The sequence below is a fragment of the Sebastes fasciatus genome, chromosome 4 (genome assembly GCF_043250625.1).
Source record: "Sebastes fasciatus isolate fSebFas1 chromosome 4, fSebFas1.pri, whole genome shotgun sequence".
Classification (NCBI taxonomy): domain Eukaryota; kingdom Metazoa; phylum Chordata; class Actinopteri; order Perciformes; family Sebastidae; genus Sebastes; species Sebastes fasciatus.
Window position 1 is genome coordinate 14,826,985 of NC_133798.1, and position 18,354 is coordinate 14,845,338.

The 18,354-nt window shown below is 40.3% G+C and overlaps 1 protein-coding gene across 1 annotated transcript; it reads left to right on the top strand.

The window, feature by feature from the left end:
* The first annotated feature begins 9,108 nt into the window (after positions 1 to 9,108).
* th (tyrosine hydroxylase) lies at positions 9,109 to 17,764 on the top strand. Its single transcript, XM_074632207.1, has 13 exons — positions 9,109 to 9,304; positions 10,345 to 10,548; positions 11,533 to 11,707; positions 11,826 to 11,914; positions 12,026 to 12,093; positions 12,198 to 12,248; positions 12,942 to 13,087; positions 13,248 to 13,383; positions 14,158 to 14,227; positions 14,317 to 14,373; positions 14,961 to 15,056; positions 15,178 to 15,311; positions 16,975 to 17,764. Exons 1-13 carry the CDS (start codon positions 9,221 to 9,223, stop codon positions 17,132 to 17,134), a joined length of 1,470 nt encoding a protein of 489 aa, XP_074488308.1. The 5' UTR covers positions 9,109 to 9,220; the 3' UTR covers positions 17,135 to 17,764.
* The last annotated feature ends 590 nt before the right edge of the window (positions 17,765 to 18,354 follow it).

Here is an 18,354-nt window from a genome sequence, read left to right on the forward strand (position 1 = left end):
GGTAACAATAATTGAAATATAACATTTTATCAATGTTAAGCCCTTTAGGTCTTGAATCCGGATAGTTTGCATGTTCTTCCCATCTTTCTTTGGATTGTTCTGGTTTGTTCCCAAAACATTGCATTAACTGAACAGAGACACAAAATCATCAATGAATGTTTGTGAGTTTTTTATGTAACCAACTGGTGGCATGATGACAAAGTTGTCTCCTTGCCCTCTGCCACGTGCATGCTTGGATAGACTCCAGCCCCTGTGACTATGAATAGAAATGAGGGGGTAAAAACAATAAGCGAATGATTGAACCTTTGTATGTAATTGTCTTCACATTTTCACACATTGATTAGTCAATTCCTCAGCATTGATTGGTTGAATGTGGAAATGTATGGTGCAGACACATCTAGAGAATTATCTGTTTATCATTTAAAAGCTCACTACTCAATATTTTTACCTTTGAAAAAGGAAAGTACATATTGCGTTGCCTTTATTGGTCAGGGTCTGGAATAGGAGTGGTCTGGACGCCAAGGTGGTCTAGTCAATGCACAGGTTGTAAATACATTGTTCTCTCTTTGTTTTTGTGTCCTTGTTTTTTCACTTGTCTCACTTGCACACACACACAAAAAGAGAAGAGAAGAATTGACATCCTCCTGAAAGTGGATGTCATGATAGCCCCGGTCTTTTCCCGTTGATTGAACACGTAGCAACAGCGTCTACGTTGGCCCATCTCATCCCACTGGGGTATTGGTTTTGTGAATGAAGTGGCCAAACTCCCAGATGGCAGTATTGATATGGCCGGGAAGACAGGGCAGCGTTTACGAGCCACCCTGCCTCTGCATCCTCTGTCGTCCATTAAGCCCCTCTCCTCCTAACGCGTGGGTAATGGCCTATCTGTACACCATAATCAGACAGACACCCACACACACTGGCTGTAAAATAGCCATCAAAATAAGGACGCACAAACAAGCGCACACACGGCTAGCAGCCACATTGACACAGCTGCAGTCATTATTCACAGGAGGAGGTCTGGGGAAGGTGGTGGTGGTGGTGGTGGTGGTGGTGGGGGGGGGGGTAAAGGATGAAAAATGGCGAGCGGAACCACTACATCTCCTCTGAGGTGGCAGCGTCAGAAGACCCTGCGTGCGTAACAAATTCAGCGGAGCCATCGATCCAACTTATGGCAGGCTGAGTTCTCTGCTCACGCTTTACGCAATTTGAGTGCAATTTACTTTCATCCGCACCGATAAACAATTTCAATCATGACATCTTGTTTGTTTTTTGTTTTTTCTGTTCGTTGTCCTCTGCGGTCTCCATCATTCTGATTCTGCAACGACAGCTAAACCTTTTAGATACCAAAAAAAACATAACACCTACTATCACGCATGCAGACACACACACAATGAGAGTTTGTGTGTTGACAAAATGTAATTGACTAGTGCCTGTTTTACCCCCTATAATTTCAGCATCATCATTTTGGACAACAAAACAGGGTTTATTCAAATTCTGACAGTTAAGGATTTTCCGTCAAGGGCAAGCATACTTTCATCGCTCTCATTATTAATGGAATTAGTCTCCAATTATTAAAAAAAAAATTGTGTTTGTGTAGTAATTAGTAGGATTTGTATAGACTGATAAAAAATAACCCCACTCACTCATCACTTAGAGTATGACCCACTAGAAGTGTGCAGTGGTGTCTGTATCTGCAGAGCCCCTGCCCTCTGCCTGTATTTTCTTATTTTGCTGTGTATGGGACGTTTCTAGGTGTCAACCTCTAGTAAAAACTTGGCGACCAGGTACCAGATTGTATGCACGCATCCAAGAGGAAGCTACAAAAATGGCGGACATAGTGCAAGAAAAACCCGTAAATATAGCAAGGCGGAACGGTAAGCAAACAAAGCTCATTCCAAAATTAGAGGGAATCTGTGGTTGGCTTTCACCTGCTGGCGAGCACCCTAACCTTAGTCTCGCATAGCCAGACCTATCCCCACAGCGTGTGTCAGCACCAGTGGGCAACCTCCATTTCTGAGAAGTGAAGCCAATGAGGAAGTGCCTTAAACTTGCATTCTTTCTAACAGCCAGCAGGGGGCCACTCCTCTGTTTGCAGAAAGAAGTCTGATTGTATAGAAGTCTATGAGAAAATGACCCTACTTCTCACTTGATTTATTACCTCTGTAAACATTGTAAACATGAGTTTATGGTCTCAATCGCTAGTTTCAAGTTTTTTTGGCGGCACTAAGCACAAGATGTGCTAAGCACGAGGTGTCTTTGCAAAATCGATCCCCTCCCCTTCCTCAATCTATATAACTATATAAATGTAAGTCCATTTACCATGTGCTTCAAGTTAGGGTTTCATGTGGGCTAAATGTACGCAGCAGTGGTGGGACACTCTTTCAAGAAGCCCCTGAAGTACCGAAAGATGACACTTTTTTATCTTGTGGTAACAAGATCTGTGTATTTGGACCACAAGATGTTATCATTGCTGCTATCATTTCAAACACTTCTCTACCCTGCAGTTTACCCACTTCAGATGCACGTATTCACCTCAAAATGAAGAGTTAAACAAGTTTTACTTTCACCTCCAAATGTCATACGATTAAATTCTTGCTTCTGTAGCACAAAAACGGACTTCGACCGTTTGATGTGTTGTGTTTCCTGTACAGCTCACATGGTGCAAAGATGAGAAAAGGTGAAGTAATAATACTGTATTTGGGTGAAAATTGGGTCTATTGGAGCTGGTGTATTTGAATCTTGAGAAGCCAACACTAAACACATTTCGCTCTGTATAATCATATAAACATGATTATTATGAACAGTTATCAGTTTTTGCACACACGTAAGTGGTTTAATCAAGCAGAATACAGTTATATGGCAGAACAAGCAGCAGCACCGCTACAGGTGGGGTTTATCTGTGGCTCCAGCTGCTTGATTTCCGTCATGAGCTGCAGTAGCTTGGCCCTCAGGCGGCTGGATGACAGGGGCCCATTAAGGAAAGGTAAATCTAATTAGGAGTCTCTTCAGCCACAGATCTGTGTGCCACTGCTGGAGGGGAAATGGGCGATGTTACAACGTCATTATGCTGCTTCTGTGACCCCGGCACAGGGCAAATGGTTGGAGGAGACTTTAACGTGATGTGTAGACTACTTATATACGAGCAGGTTTATGTTTCTGGACACTCAGGCAGGTCAGAGATGACAAGAGCCGAGTTGCTGGCCATCGGGAAGCTCAGGAATCTTCCCGATGGGGATATACAGTATACAGTATATATACATTACGTGAGTTCATTCAGGTTTTAATCCACATGATCAAACACCACATTATTAGCCTACTAAACAAACCTATGTCCTATAGTCCTAGTCCACCCCTGTAAGAGAGGTTAGTGTAACACATTGTGTGTGTGTGTGTGTGTATGGGGATGGACAGATACGGACATTAAATCTGATTTTTTTTTCCATCATTCCTTGTAGCCCATAAACCAGGAATAAACGTATTTGTGCTATTTGAGACCAGTTAGTTATCAAACCATTTATAGTGATTGATGGAAATCATTGTTGAATGACTTCTAACTCCTGATGTGAATTTTTATCCTGCTGGGCATATCCGACATGACACACACAGTAGATATGTGGCTGCATCCGGACCACAATCAAACTTATCAGATATGACATTTAGAAAAGTACATGGCTGCTCGAGAAACAAAGAGCAAGAGAGAGGCGCAACACATGTAGCCTGAAGCACTTATTATATACGGTAGAGAAGCATCTAATTACCTAAAAAAAGGTGCTACTTCCCTTTAACTGCGCTTATAATGAACTGATGGGGAATGTTAATTTCATCATCTGTTTTCAATTTGATGTCTCAGCTGTCCTTTTTCTGAACATCCTTGATTTCTTTATCATCATAACCCGCTGTTCTTTTTCTAAATAGGCCAAAGTGCAGCACTTGGCAGGAATAATTGTTTTTTCTCAAGAGGAAAAGAAGATCATTTTAGCCATGGTCCTCTATTTAGAAATCAACTCTCTCTGTTCAGTCATATTGGGATCACGTTGTGTGACTGTTTTATACCTCTGTGTGTGAGGATATACTCACACCCAAGCCCAGATGATCGAAAACCAGGTTGATTGAAAGTATGAATGGGAAGACTCTATTTTGGATCCCAGTGTTGACTGTCTGAAGCGTGATGGGGTCACAGCAGCCTGCTGGTAATGTTGGTAATGTGTTGCCGTCGTGTCACAGCCACAGCTGTAGTTACTGGCCAGCGTGGCACCGGCGTCACGACGGCAGTCGACACGGACCATTGAGCATCCGTCCCTCAACCGCTCGCCCACCCCAGGAACACTTTATGCCACCGCTGTCAAATTACACATGTAGACAGAGGCATTGGAGGAGCACTCTGTGTGATTAGTCATTCCACTCGGCAGCTGTATTTTGACACACGCAAAAACAATCACAGTCATCGCCAGTCACAGATGCTCTGTCAAAAAGAGAGAGAGGGCGGGAGAAAGACAGAGTAAAAATACCTAAAACAATCAACTTATGCTGTGTTTGTTTCTTCACTGAATTATATTGTTTTGGCCAGGTCTTCTTGTACTTTCCTATTTCCTTATACAAAATGATCACTTTGGTTCGGAGTTCATAACTAATTACGCTCCTGCAGCCTCTTTTTGGTTTTATAAACACTGACCAGCTACACGTGGATGATAAAGTAAATAAAAATACAACATGGTCTTAGTAAGGTGTGGGGTCACCACAAAAGTGACAAACGCTGCGTATAGGGAGGAGGACTGGGTGGATGTGTGGGTCAAAATACACTTTCGCCCAGACGACCGGTGTTTTCATACCCCATATAAAACCAGAGGTCAACGTTGATTTATTTGTCACGTAACTTCTGCACTTAAGTAACGCCACTTCTGTAGTTATTTTAACCCGAACCATGATCTTTTCCTAAACCTAACCAAGTTGTTTCCTGTGAAGACAGAAGTTTATTTTGAAAAGACTGTATGCATGTAACGGGTGTAAATTGACACGTGTTGCCGGACATTCGTAGGAAAACGCACAAAAAATTAGGAATAACGTTTCGTAATATATCATACGAACCATTGTATGTAGATACGTTGCACTACTCCACTGATCAACAGGTGGCTGTAATGCACTAAGAAATGCAAAAGAAGAAGACTGCTCGCATGTAAAAATGGATGTAAATGATTCAGGTGTCATAAACAATTTTCAAAGAATTCTCTTTGCATTTGTTATATGAGAATGGAAACGAATTCAACATGTTTGTAAGGCCTCTGGGATACACATGAAGTGTTTTGGTGAGTAACCCTTTAAGTGTATGTTTTGTGGATTGTCATTCATAGTGTCTTTGTGTCTTTCAGTCTGATTAAGCTTTAATCATACATACATTATTTTCAAACTATGTAAATAAAATATCAATCATATTTCTGACTTGCAAAGCAAACAAGAAATATCTCAGTCTTACTGCAGATGTGTGTGCACAGTAGCCTACAATGTGATCCTAATCACAAGAGACAATCAATCACACTTAATCAGACGTCATATGGATGGGTCAAGCATCACCGTCGCAAAGTTCCCTTTTCTTTAACATTTCATTGTTGCATATGTGACAGACATGTAGCCTCACGCACACGAGTTCATGAGGGTATACTAGTCACACACAAAGCACTCCAAGCTGATATGCTCATTTTGAGGCTGTTTACCCAACATTATTGCGATTAATAGGACATTTATTTTCTGTTTCCTCTTCTCTTCATCAACTGGATGAGTCTAATGACCCCCACAAAGGTGACTAGCATTGTTCAGCAGCGGGAGAGAGAAAAGAAATGTGGAGGATGATGAATAATAGCCCAGCTGGTCGCTTTAGCTGCAATTAGCCCTTCTGAAGTCCCACAATTATGCAGGGAAAAGCTGACACTCACAATGCCACAATGCTGCCGCTGAATCAATACATAATTGTAATAATTATCATCCTGGTGTCATTTGTGGACACGTCCGACACTTGCAGAAAAGAAGATGGAATTGGATAAACACAGAGGGATGAATGGCAGGGACATATCGCCTCTTCAAGTGCAACATTTCTAACAAAAGGTAGCCTCGATACCTCGTATGAGCAATGATGGGGGTCGACTGAGTGGTGTCGATGAGTCAGCCTGACTACGTATGGCCAGAACGAACCCCTCTGCACACGAGCTACTGTATACACCACACCAAGAGTCGAGTAGGAGAGGGTGCATGTCACGACCTGCTAAACCTTAAACTCACATCCACAACTTTCAAGTCTCTCTCATGTCCCTTAGTCGTTCAACATTAAGTTTAATTATGACACCACATTCAAATTTAAATATCCAACAGATCTGTAATTTTATTCCATCCATATAGGCACAGTGCATAGCAACATTTAAAAAAAATAAATACAAATTCTCCAATAATCAGGACAATGTAATTATATATGAGAGCACTATACAAGAAGGCTGCCATCCTTATGACACAACACATTCTCACTGCCAACTCCTCAAATCTCCTCGGCATCGGAGACCGACGCACGGGGTACCCCTCTTGCGTTACTTTTGGACGGCCAAGGGACGGCAGGTCAATATACGCTTACGTTTTCACAGGAAATTAGGTTTAGGCAACACAACCACTTAGTTAAAGTTAGGAGACGGTCGTGGTTGACACTAATTCCACTGACTAGCGACTCTAGCATGGCTGTGAAAGAAGTGATTTAGCATGCAGATGAGAGGGCACTTCAACATTTAAAAAAAAACTCTCCTGCGTGCCAAAGGTGGCACGCGGGCCTAAAGTTGCATACCCCAGCTTTAATGAAAAATAGAAACATAAACGGCCAGGTTGGGTATAGTCGGGTATATTTTCAATAACTCCATATGAGAGGTCCAGAGCAAATTCTGTTCTGCTGGCCTCTCTTTGCATAAACTACACATTTCTCATTCAAAATATGAGTTAGTTCACAAGTTTTATCAACATGCATTACCCACGACACTAGACTACACCTCTGGCCTTTATCATTAAAGGTTTGAAATACTACATGCTATATGTCTGAGCCAGGCTTTCTTTAGCAGGGATGGCAAAAAGAGTGAAGGGCAGGGAAGATGGGGAAAGCTTTCTACTTACCAGTAATAGGCTATGGTCCTGATAAACTGGCCTGACACAGGAAAGCAGACATTTGGAGGGAGGAGAAGGAGTGATATCCGTTTATCTTTATCATGATTCAGCCTGTAGCTCTGCTGTCCTTCCTCAGACTCAAAAAATCTGGTTGAAGTAGCTGCTGCTGTACAATCATTATGTCTCTTGTGATTTGGAATACAATTGTTTTTAATATGTATTTTTTCCTGACCTCACTTAGTAAAGATACTCAATTTTGTAACAAATGTTATTTTTTGATCACAGATGCATTTTGTTTTCTGGCTGTTTTAACAAGTCTTTCTTGGGGAAACGTCAATAATTTGTGAATTATTATGGCAGCAAGTAATCAAAATGTCTTCTTATCATATACATCAACCAGAGGAGTCATTTGGAAGATGTCTGATTGTTTTAAAAAGATAATAAACTGCTTGAAAGACATGGATGAACAAACCATAAAATTGACAATTGTTCCTATCTCTGAATAAATGTCAAGCTTCTGTTGTTCTTTCATGTCATACCACATTTATAAAAAGGTCAAGATAACAAAAAAAAGCTTTATTTCTAAAGATACACCAATTTACTCTGTTTCCATGCAGAAAACAGGCTTAAACAAGGTGGAAAGGTGCTTTCTATCTCATTGTCTGTTTGCTTTATCTTTACCCCAATAAAGGACAGAACTGCCGCTGTCGGTGCCCGAGGCTACATCAGTGCTCTTTAGCATTTTCATCATGTGAGTTCAGGCTGGGGAAGAGTCACACTGGGGTCCATTTGCCTTCTCTGCACCAAATGCAAGGTTGCTGCTGTGGCAGTGTGATCTCAAACGTGGCACCATGTGTGGCCAGAGATCCACAGATAATCCTTTTATCTGTGTTCGCCTGTGGGCGCCATACATCACTTCACAATCATGTTAACCACCAAAGTCCTCAGCCAAAAGCACCACAAATTCACTTGATGTGGTTGCTGCCGATGTAAGGAACAGAGTGGCCCAAAAACAAGGTGTTCTTCTCTCTTTCCTTGTTGTGTAGGTGTGTGTGTCAGTGTGAGAGAGTGTGTTTTCCACAATCAAATCTAATTTATGAAGAGCTGTGGAGATTAGATTGAGCTGATAAAGTGACTTAATTTTCCACAGTTGACTTTTTTTCTGGTCTAACCTTTATGTAAAGCCCTGAGGTCAAAGCTTGGATTAATGTCTGAAGATGACGGGTGTATCCAACTGGTGGTTGTAACCAACTTCACATATTACTGATGTAAATGCTAATCAAATAAACATGAATTAAGAAAAAAAAATATTCTTAAAAAAAATTATACTAAACAGTATCAAGAGCATTTGCAGGTTAATTTAATTTTTGAAAAATAAATAAAAAAAATGTTGTAAATTCAATTTAATTCCTCTTCGTGTGCGTTCGTGTGTGTGTGCTTTACAAAATGTTATATATCCTCCTGAGACCCAGCCCATTGACATGTGTCCTCTGTAGTGGACATTTTGTCCACATGCATATCCTTTTACTCTTGTGACCTACTCTATCAACCCCTGTTGTATTGTAAAGAGGACATCATGGGCTTTCCAGTGATATGGCACGTGTTTTTTTTAATCAAGTTGAATGTATTCTTGGTTTAATATCACTCTACAGCCATAATCTGTTCTTTTTTTCAGTCTTTTCACACTGAAATGGTCCTGTAGTCCACTACAGTGGATATGCTGTAAAATAAAAAATAAAGTTTAAAAAGCCTAAATTGTAAGATTTTCTTTTAACCCTAAATAGGAAGGAAATCACAAAAAATGTAATTGGAAGACTCTTTTTTTACTCTGTTCCCAGGAGGATATGCTGTATATGATGGCTCCTCCAGGTTTAGATGTGTCTGATAGATTCTGCGCATTGATTGATTACAGAGGGATTAGAGCGTGTGTGACGTCAGACACCGCAAACAAATGACCCCATAAATAGAGGGAACCTGACTGGGAAAAAAAGGAAAAGCTCAACCGGAGAGGTCTAGAGAGCACCACCGACTACACTGTCACTTCAGTCGCACTTCGACACGCAAACAAAGACAACACAGAAGACTGAAGATGCCCCTTTCCACCAGCTCCACCTCCTCCACAAAGAGCATCCGCAGAGCGGCATCCGAGCTGGAGAGGTCTGACTCCATCACGGTAAGAAAATCCACAAGTTTAAACCATTTTTTTTTTAAATTATAAAAAAAGAAAGATTCAGTTATAATCAGCAATCTGTATTTGTGTTACCAGTGATATGTCTAAATTATACCCAGAGGATCACCAAAACGCGCGTAAAACTCTTGTATTGCGCGCAGTGCGCTTGGCGAGGTGTCCATTACGCAGCGTCGATGCCTGACGCGCACTGTATTCATATCCTCCTGGGAACCGAGTAAAAAAAGAGTCTTCCAATTACTTTTTTTGTGTGATTTCCTTCCTATTTAGGGTTAAAAGAAAATCTTACAATTTAGGCTTTTTGAACTTTATTTTTTATTTTACAGCATGTCCACTGTAGTGGACTACAGGACTATTTCAGTGTGAAAAGTCTTAAAAAAAAGATCAGATTATGGCCGTAGAGTGATATTAAACCAAGTATACATTCAACTTGATTAAAAAAAATCACATGCCATATCATTGGAAAGCCCATGATGTCCTCTTTACAATACACCAGGGGTTGATAGAGTAGGTCAAAAGAGTAAGAGGATATGCATGTGGACAAAATGTCCACTACATAAGACACATGTCAATGGGCTGGGTCTCGGGAGGTTAAATCATTTATAGAAAAAAAAAAAAGAAAAGAAGTAAGATTCAGTTATAATCAACAATCTGTACTTGTGTTACCAGTGATATGTCTAAATTATGTCCAGAGGATCACCAAAAAAACGCGCGCAGTGCGCTTGGCGAGGTGACCATTACGCAGCGTCGATGCCTGACGCGCACTATATTTATATAGCGAAAATGTATGTAGCAATTAACAGTTCACATCAGCTAAAATGTGTGCTGGCAGCTACTCAGTCTTAGTTGTGTCGTGGGTTTTTACCTTGACTGCATTGCTGTTCTAATGCGCATTTTGGAGATGTAAGGCGCTTCCTTCAGATATCCCAAAAAGATATCCAAAAGGTAAGGAAGTCCCCGCAGTTTTCCAAAACATATGCAAAACATAAACAGTGTGCAATACTTTGGTTTCTCTTTTGGGCCAGTCTCCAAGGTACCTGGGTCGACGGCAGAGCTTGATCGAGGACGCGCGCAAAGAGAGAGAAGCTGCAGTTGCAGCAGCAGAAGCTGCAGAGGCCACTGAGCAGATAGTGTTTGAGGAGGATAATGGGAAAGCACTGCTCAACATCTTCTTCACTTTAAGGAGCGCCAAGATACCTGCCCTGTCAAGGACACTCAAGGTTTTCGAGGTATGGCAATACTTGTTAGGTTAAAAAAAAAAATTATTTGTGGAGGAGAGCAACATTTTGGCAAAAAGGGGTGTGGAGGGTACAACTCTTTAAGGCACACTTTATAAAGAGTTTATAAGTTGCAATGACTTAATTAATGGATAATAAATGATTTACTAATGCTTTAAAGATCAGTTGTATAGACTGAGATGATTACATTTTTGGGAGTTGCTATAGGTTGTGAAAAATCAAACTAGCTGGTGTTATTTCTGTCTATAAATAAATGTGTATATTCCTATATTAATATGCTCATGGGCTTCTCACTCTCTGATAATGAGGTCTGTAGTCATAAATGTTATCTGTCTGCAGCCCTTTTAATAGCCAAAGGGTTTTATTCTTCTACAAAGGATGCCTTGTTAGAAAGTGTTAACAAAAAAGCTTTTGGAAGATAAACATGCTTGGAGGCATTTTTATCTCCCATTATGCTGTGTGTCATTTAACAGATATACTGTAGGGAAGTGCATCTCAATTACTAGACAGTGAAATCCTGATCATACATTACAGATAATGATGACTTCTAAAGCTCAATTTGATTTAACATGGATGGTTAATAAGACTGAATACCAGAAATAAATAAAACATTATAAACTCGTTTTGGGGCTGGTGACGATATTAGGAATTATGAGCATAATGAACATTTTTATTTTCAACTCCTCTCAATGTTTATGTTATTTCAGTTCTATACTATATATATTATGTTAACACATATAACATTATATGTTAAAACAATCGTTTTGCACAAGTGTTTAGCTCGCTATTATACAAAATTGTGCTTATTTTTCCTATTCATTCGGCTAAAAACCATGTTAGAGGCATCTCCATTATATTTCAGAGTCAAAGTTCCACATTTTATATGGGCGTGCTTGTCTCAAATACTGTGCAGCATAATTCACATCCAGTACTACTGCAGGAATTATCTATTTCAGTGTGTTGTCTGCATTTCAGACATTCGAAGCTAAGATTCAGCATTTGGAGACGCGACCCTGCCGGAAACTCAAGGAGAGTCTGGAAGGCCTGGAGTACTTTGTTCGCTGTGAGGTGCACCTCTCAGACGTCAGTACTCTCATCAGCTCCATCAAGAGGAACGCAGAGGATGTTAAAACCACCAAAGAAGTCAAATGTAACAACCTTTTGATTCTTTTATAAAAAAAAATTCAAACATATTCAATATTTTTGCTGAAATAATAAAAAAACAACACTGAACTGAATTTGTGTATCTGCTTCCTTTGCTCTACCAGTTCACTGGTTCCCAAAGAGAATAGCAGATTTGGACAAATGTCATCATCTGGTCACAAAATATGATCCAGACTTGGATCAAGACCATCCCGTAAGTAGCGTGTATGAGGAGAATTGTCATTGTTAGGCTGGTTATGTTGTTGGACCGATATGTCATGACACAGAAAATGTAATCAGTGTTTGATTTATTTGATTTGAACAGGGCTACACAGACCCTGCGTACAGACAGAGGAGGAAAATGATCGGAGACATCGCCTTCAGATACAGACAGTGAGATACAGTCTTTTGTCTGAATGCTGCACAGACATCCTTAAGAAAAAAACCCACTAATACTTGATTATTTCTGATACACATGTACGTATGTTTTTCCTCAGCGGGCAGACAATTGCCAGAGTGGAATACACAGAAGAGGAGATTGGCACTTGGTAAGGGCACGCTTATTTAAAATGCAGATTTGGAAACTTATGCATGAAATCAAAATTTACACTGAATACAAATCGTTGCTTGTTTTTCAAACGAGCAGTTTAAACTTCCTGCTGTTTCAATATCAGAGCATCGTTGTGTTCGTTCACCACCCACTGAGTCGGTTTCATCTCGTCTCTGAGACAGTTGGATATGATTTGTATTTCAAGGGTGTTTTTGGTGAATTAGTTACAGCTGGAGGGCTCTATCAAAGCAGTCTCGTGTGTGCACTAAATTGATCGGGGAGCTGGGAAAACACAATTTGACACGAATAGTTTACAAGTCAGTGGATTTTCACTTGTAGCATTCATTTTGCTTAGACAGGTTGAGCCAAAAGAAAAGTAATCTCTAGGTAGGAAGGTATTTGGAAAACAATATTCAACAAGTTAAACCAAAATGCTTTACATAAGACTTAAAAAGGCACAATATAAAATAATACAAGAAATAAAGATAAGCTAAATTTAAATAAAACCGATTAAACAGGAATAAAAATCACAGTGCAGAGCAAGGTATAAATGGACAGTCCCACATTTAATTTCAAGATATTAAAGTGGATTTTTATACTGTTGCAACACCTCAAACAGGGTTTTCCATGTTGTTTTTGTTTTGTTTTAAAAAATAAATCTGAATTATTATGTAATTATATTCCTAATTAGGAGGGAAGTCTACTCGACTCTGAGGGACTTGTATATCACCCACGCCTGCAGCGAATACCTCGAGGCCCTCCGCCTGCTGGAAAGGCATTGTGGGTACAGTCCGGACAACATTCCCCAGTTGGAAGACGTGTCATGCTTCCTCAAAGGTAAAGAAGGGATAAGAAATGATGAGCAAATGTTTAGTGAATACACTTTCTATCAAACCAGGGTTTGACTCTCTCTCTGTCTCTTTATCGCCTACCTCCTGAACACACACACACACACACACACACACACACACACACACACACACACACACACGCACAGAGCGTACAGGGTTCCTGCTGCGTCCGGTGGCAGGACTGCTCTCAGCCAGAGATTTCCTTGCCAGTTTGGCATTTCGGGTGTTCCAGTGCACCCAGTACATCCGACACGCCTCCTCTCCTATGCACTCCCCAGAGCCGTGAGTACGACCGTGACTCCTCTCGCTCTGCTCATCACATCAGATCCCATCACACATTTCAGCCACTGCCATCAAAGTCTATGTGCTGTCAATGTCTCAATAGCAATAATGTTGAGTGAACCACTGTAAGACTCCCATCCTTCAATCGCCTTTTCCTCCCTCTTAATTCAGTTAAATTAAGCTATATTGTCATTTTCTTCAAAAGCCAAAGAATGCACACAAACCAAGTGACAGCACAAGGCAGACAAATACAATGAGCTTGTGAGAAAGAAAGCAAAAATACAAAGCACACAGAATGAAACAATCAGCTAGTGATGACAAATATAGATCAAGTTAGAACTCATCTTTGATTTAGAAAAAGAATGACAGAAAAAAAGTCAATTTCAATCAAAAAATCAAATATGTAAAAGTTAGAAAAATAAATTAGAATTAAAAATAGAAAGTTATCCGATATAGAAGTAGTTGTATTTGTCTTCCAGCTCTCCGTTTTCAGTTTAAATTAGCAAATATTTTGAGAGGGAAAAAAGAAAATCTGGATAAGTATTGTTTTTCAGTGTCTGTTCAGTATGTCAGAACATAAACTTCTGTCTTCCCTTGTCTTGTTTTCATAGAATTGTTTTTCACTCTCTAACCGTTGCTCTGTAATGCGACCAGAATGAATTGCCAGTTTGGGATCTCAAAGTCTGTATTTAGTTAAATTTATCTGTTTAGGGTTTTTCCAATTTGGATCAAATACGGTCCCAGTTGAATCTGTCTCCGTCTCTTCCTCTTCAGTGACTGTGTCCATGAGCTGCTGGGCCACGTCCCCATGCTGGCCGACCGCACCTTTGCCCAGTTTTCACAGGTGAGTGAGTGGCAGAAGGGCCGAGCAGACTTATTTTACCACGCTGTGTTATTATGTTTTGGTAACTATTTATTGGTTGTTTGCTGCAGAACCTCGGTCTGGCATCACTTGGGGCTTCAGAAGAAGATATTGAGAAACTGTCCACAGTAAGACTCCAACACCAGCAGTACTTAGGGACCGTACTAAAGTGACTGAAGTGGAGAGAGGAGCTGAAACTTATGACCATCACCATTAATATTTGCTTCGAAATAGAACGAATAGCCCTGATTTCAAGTGTAATATATTAATATAATCACACTTCAGGAGTGGAAATAGATATTGCCAAAATTATGAAAAACATAATAAGCAGGGCGTTCTGTTTTAACTGCTGCTCTGTATTTTTGTTGGCTTGTGAAAAAGTGGTGCGCCCTTTAGAGAGAAAACGTCTACTACTGTTTCTCAAAACTGAAATTATGGCTCTACCAGCTACTAGATGATTAAATAAAGTGTAAAATAAATCCCTGATATAGAGACGTGATTGTCTCCCCCACCCCGCTCTCCCAAAACAATGACACTACCCTTCCTTCAAGCCTGAAGAATAAATACATAATCCTCCCCTTCTCTGACCCAGCCTCCCTCCATGATCATTTTTGTACAATCCCTTATCTAAAATGTGAATTATAAATAATGAATTGATTGTCCACCCCAGCATCCTTCTTTTTCTCAGTCACTCTCTTGATGTTTTCCCCATCAGCTCTACTGGTTCACTGTCGAGTATGGCTTGTGTAAACAGAACGGTGAGGTGAGGGCTTACGGAGCCGGACTGCTCTCCTCTTATGGAGAGCTTGTGGTGAGTTTCTCTGCTCTCTGCTTAAAAATGGAATCTTTCCCTGAATGAAAAAAAAGCATCAATTACAGCCAACTGAGCTGTCAGCTAATTCTCCATCTTTTTTCTTTTAACTTTAACCCAGCACTCGTTGTCTGATGAGCCAGAGACGAGGCAGTTTGAACCAGAGGCTGCAGCGGTGCAGCCCTATCAAGACCAGACGTACCAACCCGTCTACTTTGTTTCTGAGAGTTTTTCAGATGCCAAGGAGAAATTCAGGTACTGAACCACACATGCTTTCTTGTTTGGACCCAAATGCAATTACACAAGAACATGCAGAGAAAGGAAGAAAAAAACAAAACGATCAGAGGAGGTTATGTAAGGACAAGGTCAGAGAACAGCCAGCCAACCCCTGAGGCCACAAACTGTTGTAGGTCAGCCATAGCAGCCAGAAGACAGCTGTTACTAATGTAGTCTTTCTTACCAAGGCAAAACGCTGGAGTTTTAGTTGGCAAACAGATCAAATGTTGCCCTGCAAAACAAGTAGCTTTGGTGAGTGTTTTGACAGCATTTGGTCTCTAGTAGAATACAGCACATGACATCCCTGCCACACTGGATGAGAAAATATCAGCATGGGAATGTTTGTCAAAGCATAGTAAATATGAAACAGAGCACATTATGATGCTGACACAAGCAGGATATTCCAGTCTTCATTAAGTGTGTATGGATAAACAACAGGACACACAGATTAGACTGTTGTCAGGGCATTAAATAGGGAATATTGGTTGATATAAGTACCATATATGTGGGGCAATATGAGCCTACTACACCCACTAGTAGGTTTTTATCTTCTATTCACATGGTAGATCACAGAAAGAAGGTATAACAGAACACAACAGCGACCTCTTGTGACCGTAGTAGTTATGACTGGAGCAGAAGTCACGGAAGTCATGCGCTTTATTATAAACCAGTGGTTCCCAACCCGAGGTCCGGGTCCCCCTTAGGGGGGGCGCCAAAGATCCCAGGGGGTGTGCCATGATTTGTCTACTCTGAGGTTGTCAAAATTAGATTTGCACATGTATAACTAAAATCATAATAACACACTTACTGGATAATTTATACAAAAGCATGTATATAAAACTATTTAAAAAGATATATTTGTTGGTACTTAGTAGGCCACATTCTGGTTAAATCCGGTATTTGTGCACAGTTGCAAACAATTTAAGATTAAAGAAAGTTAATTTCATTAAAGAAAAAGACTAACTCATTTAATACACTGAATCACCTTATTCAAATTGAGTATTTTGTTCGAGGATTTGTATTTTTTTTAAGGGTGATGATGTCAGAAAATATAGGGGGTGCGGGGCTCAGATTTTCGCAGATACAAGTAGCGGGGGCTTCAAGCAAAATAGACTGGGAACCACTGGTATAAGCAGTGTGAAACTCCATATGGGTGGCAATCAGGGGTGAAGGGTTTTCACCTGGGAGGCTGGGTTTTGCATCCTATGTGAAACCAACAACATGTAGCTGTGTTTGTGTTCACAAGCGTTAAGTTTCACTTTCACTTTTGAAATGTAGTTATTTTAAGCCAAAACACAATGTTTTCCGCGGAACTTAAACAAGTGTTTAAAACCTAAAGAAGCCTTTTTGTTTGTGTTCAAAACATACTTTTACAGGCGTAGTAGGCCCCTATTGATCCACATCTATGGTGCTTATAGCAACCGATAACACCAATTTAATGACCTGATAACAGTCGATTCGTTGACAACTTGGGGAACTTTTTCTAGGCAATTAAAGAGAAGTTTCCACTGGTCAGGTGAAACATTTGGGTTTAAAATTCTCAGACTGGGCAGCTATAACGCATACATTCATGAAGAGCTCAAAGACGACCTCACGTCTGACTTCTTTAGGTCTTACTTTTTTATTTAATATCTTCGACAAGGGGGTACGTGGCCGGTATCAAGCGTCCCTTCTCAGTGAAGTTCGATCCGTACACCAGCAGCGTCGAGGTGCTGGACAACCCGCTGAAGATCCAAGGAGGCCTTGAGGGCGTGAAGGACGAGCTGAAGATGCTGACAGACGCCCTCAGTGTTTTGTCATGATGACGCCCCCCAGTCTGCGACCAACCACCCCGCCGCTGTCTGCTTCCTCTCCGCTGCGCTCTGAGACGTCCGACGTGTGATCAAGGCCAATGTGTTCATCTTTCTGTGCTGTACCTCCAGTATGATGCTGTTTCTGATGAGTTGTCGTTTGCTGTCGCTGGCCGGTTGGCCGACAAGGTTGCAACCTTTAAAACCTCAATACGCAGCGCAGGCAGAGTTTCCAAAGATGTTTATTTAACGCCTCGCTGGGTGAAATGATTGGGTTTTACCGACTGCCATTCATGCTTTTAAAGCAAAACGTGATAATGAATGTATTAAAAGAAAACTAAATGGGTATGGTGTAATTATTTTAAAATCAAAGAAAAATAATGGCAAAATAAAGTGTATATTTAAATCATATTTATTTTATTTAGAAAGAAATATCTCTGCTGTGTTCAAGGCTTTATTTTCTGAATATGTGAATTCAGTATTTGAGTATTAGCCTACCTCTATATTACTTGATTTATCTGGTTTTATGCTGTTCTTGTCTTGCAGTGTATACGCATAATAAAATAAAAAAGAAAACTCACTTTCCCTGTAATGTACTGTTGATCACTGCTTGAGTAAATAAGAATCTATCAAACAATAAAGAATTGCAAATTAACATTTTGTCATGTTTACATATTTCATAAAGGTTGTAGCATATATATATATATATATAACAAATTAGACCAACATTTAATGATGCTTGGCTACATAACAAGCATTTGTCCGCCACAAGAGGGGGCAGTCCAGCAGGGTGTACCTGCCTGATCTTAAAATCACAGCAGATTCTTATTGAGCCCATTAAATAAAGGAATAAATCTTCTTAATGATCTCCTCCTGCCTCCAACCACAATGGGCTATTTTGCAATGTAATTGCATGTTAAAAACAAACTAATAAACATTTATTTGAATGACAACATAAACTTCTGGGAAAGTGGATGAAAAAAGCTCTAGAAATACAGATATTTATATCAAATATAGTATTTATTAGCATTAAAAATGTGTTGCATTACCACCAGCTAAATGAATATAGACTCCTAAAATGAATGGACCAAATAGATCCAATTTATTTGTGCTCTTTGGGACAATAGAGAAGTGATGATTATTGCTGAGACAAGGAAACGTTACAAACCTTGTCCAGGCAGAGCTCCTGGTGGTCAGGTGAGAGGTTGTGAGGTCACTGGGCAGCTGTCCAT

Excerpts from the sequence above, each read along its gene's own strand:
- th (XM_074632207.1), top strand. The coding sequence starts at position 9,221 with ATGCCCCTTTCCACCAGCTCCACCTCCTCCACAAAGAGCATCCGCAGA. Across the intron at positions 9,305-10,344 it reads AGAGGTCTGACTCCATCACG|TCTCCAAGGTACCTGGGTCG; the intron begins GTAAGAAAATCC and ends CTTTTGGGCCAG. Across the intron at positions 11,708-11,825 it reads AACCACCAAAGAAGTCAAAT|TTCACTGGTTCCCAAAGAGA; the intron begins GTAACAACCTTT and ends TTGCTCTACCAG.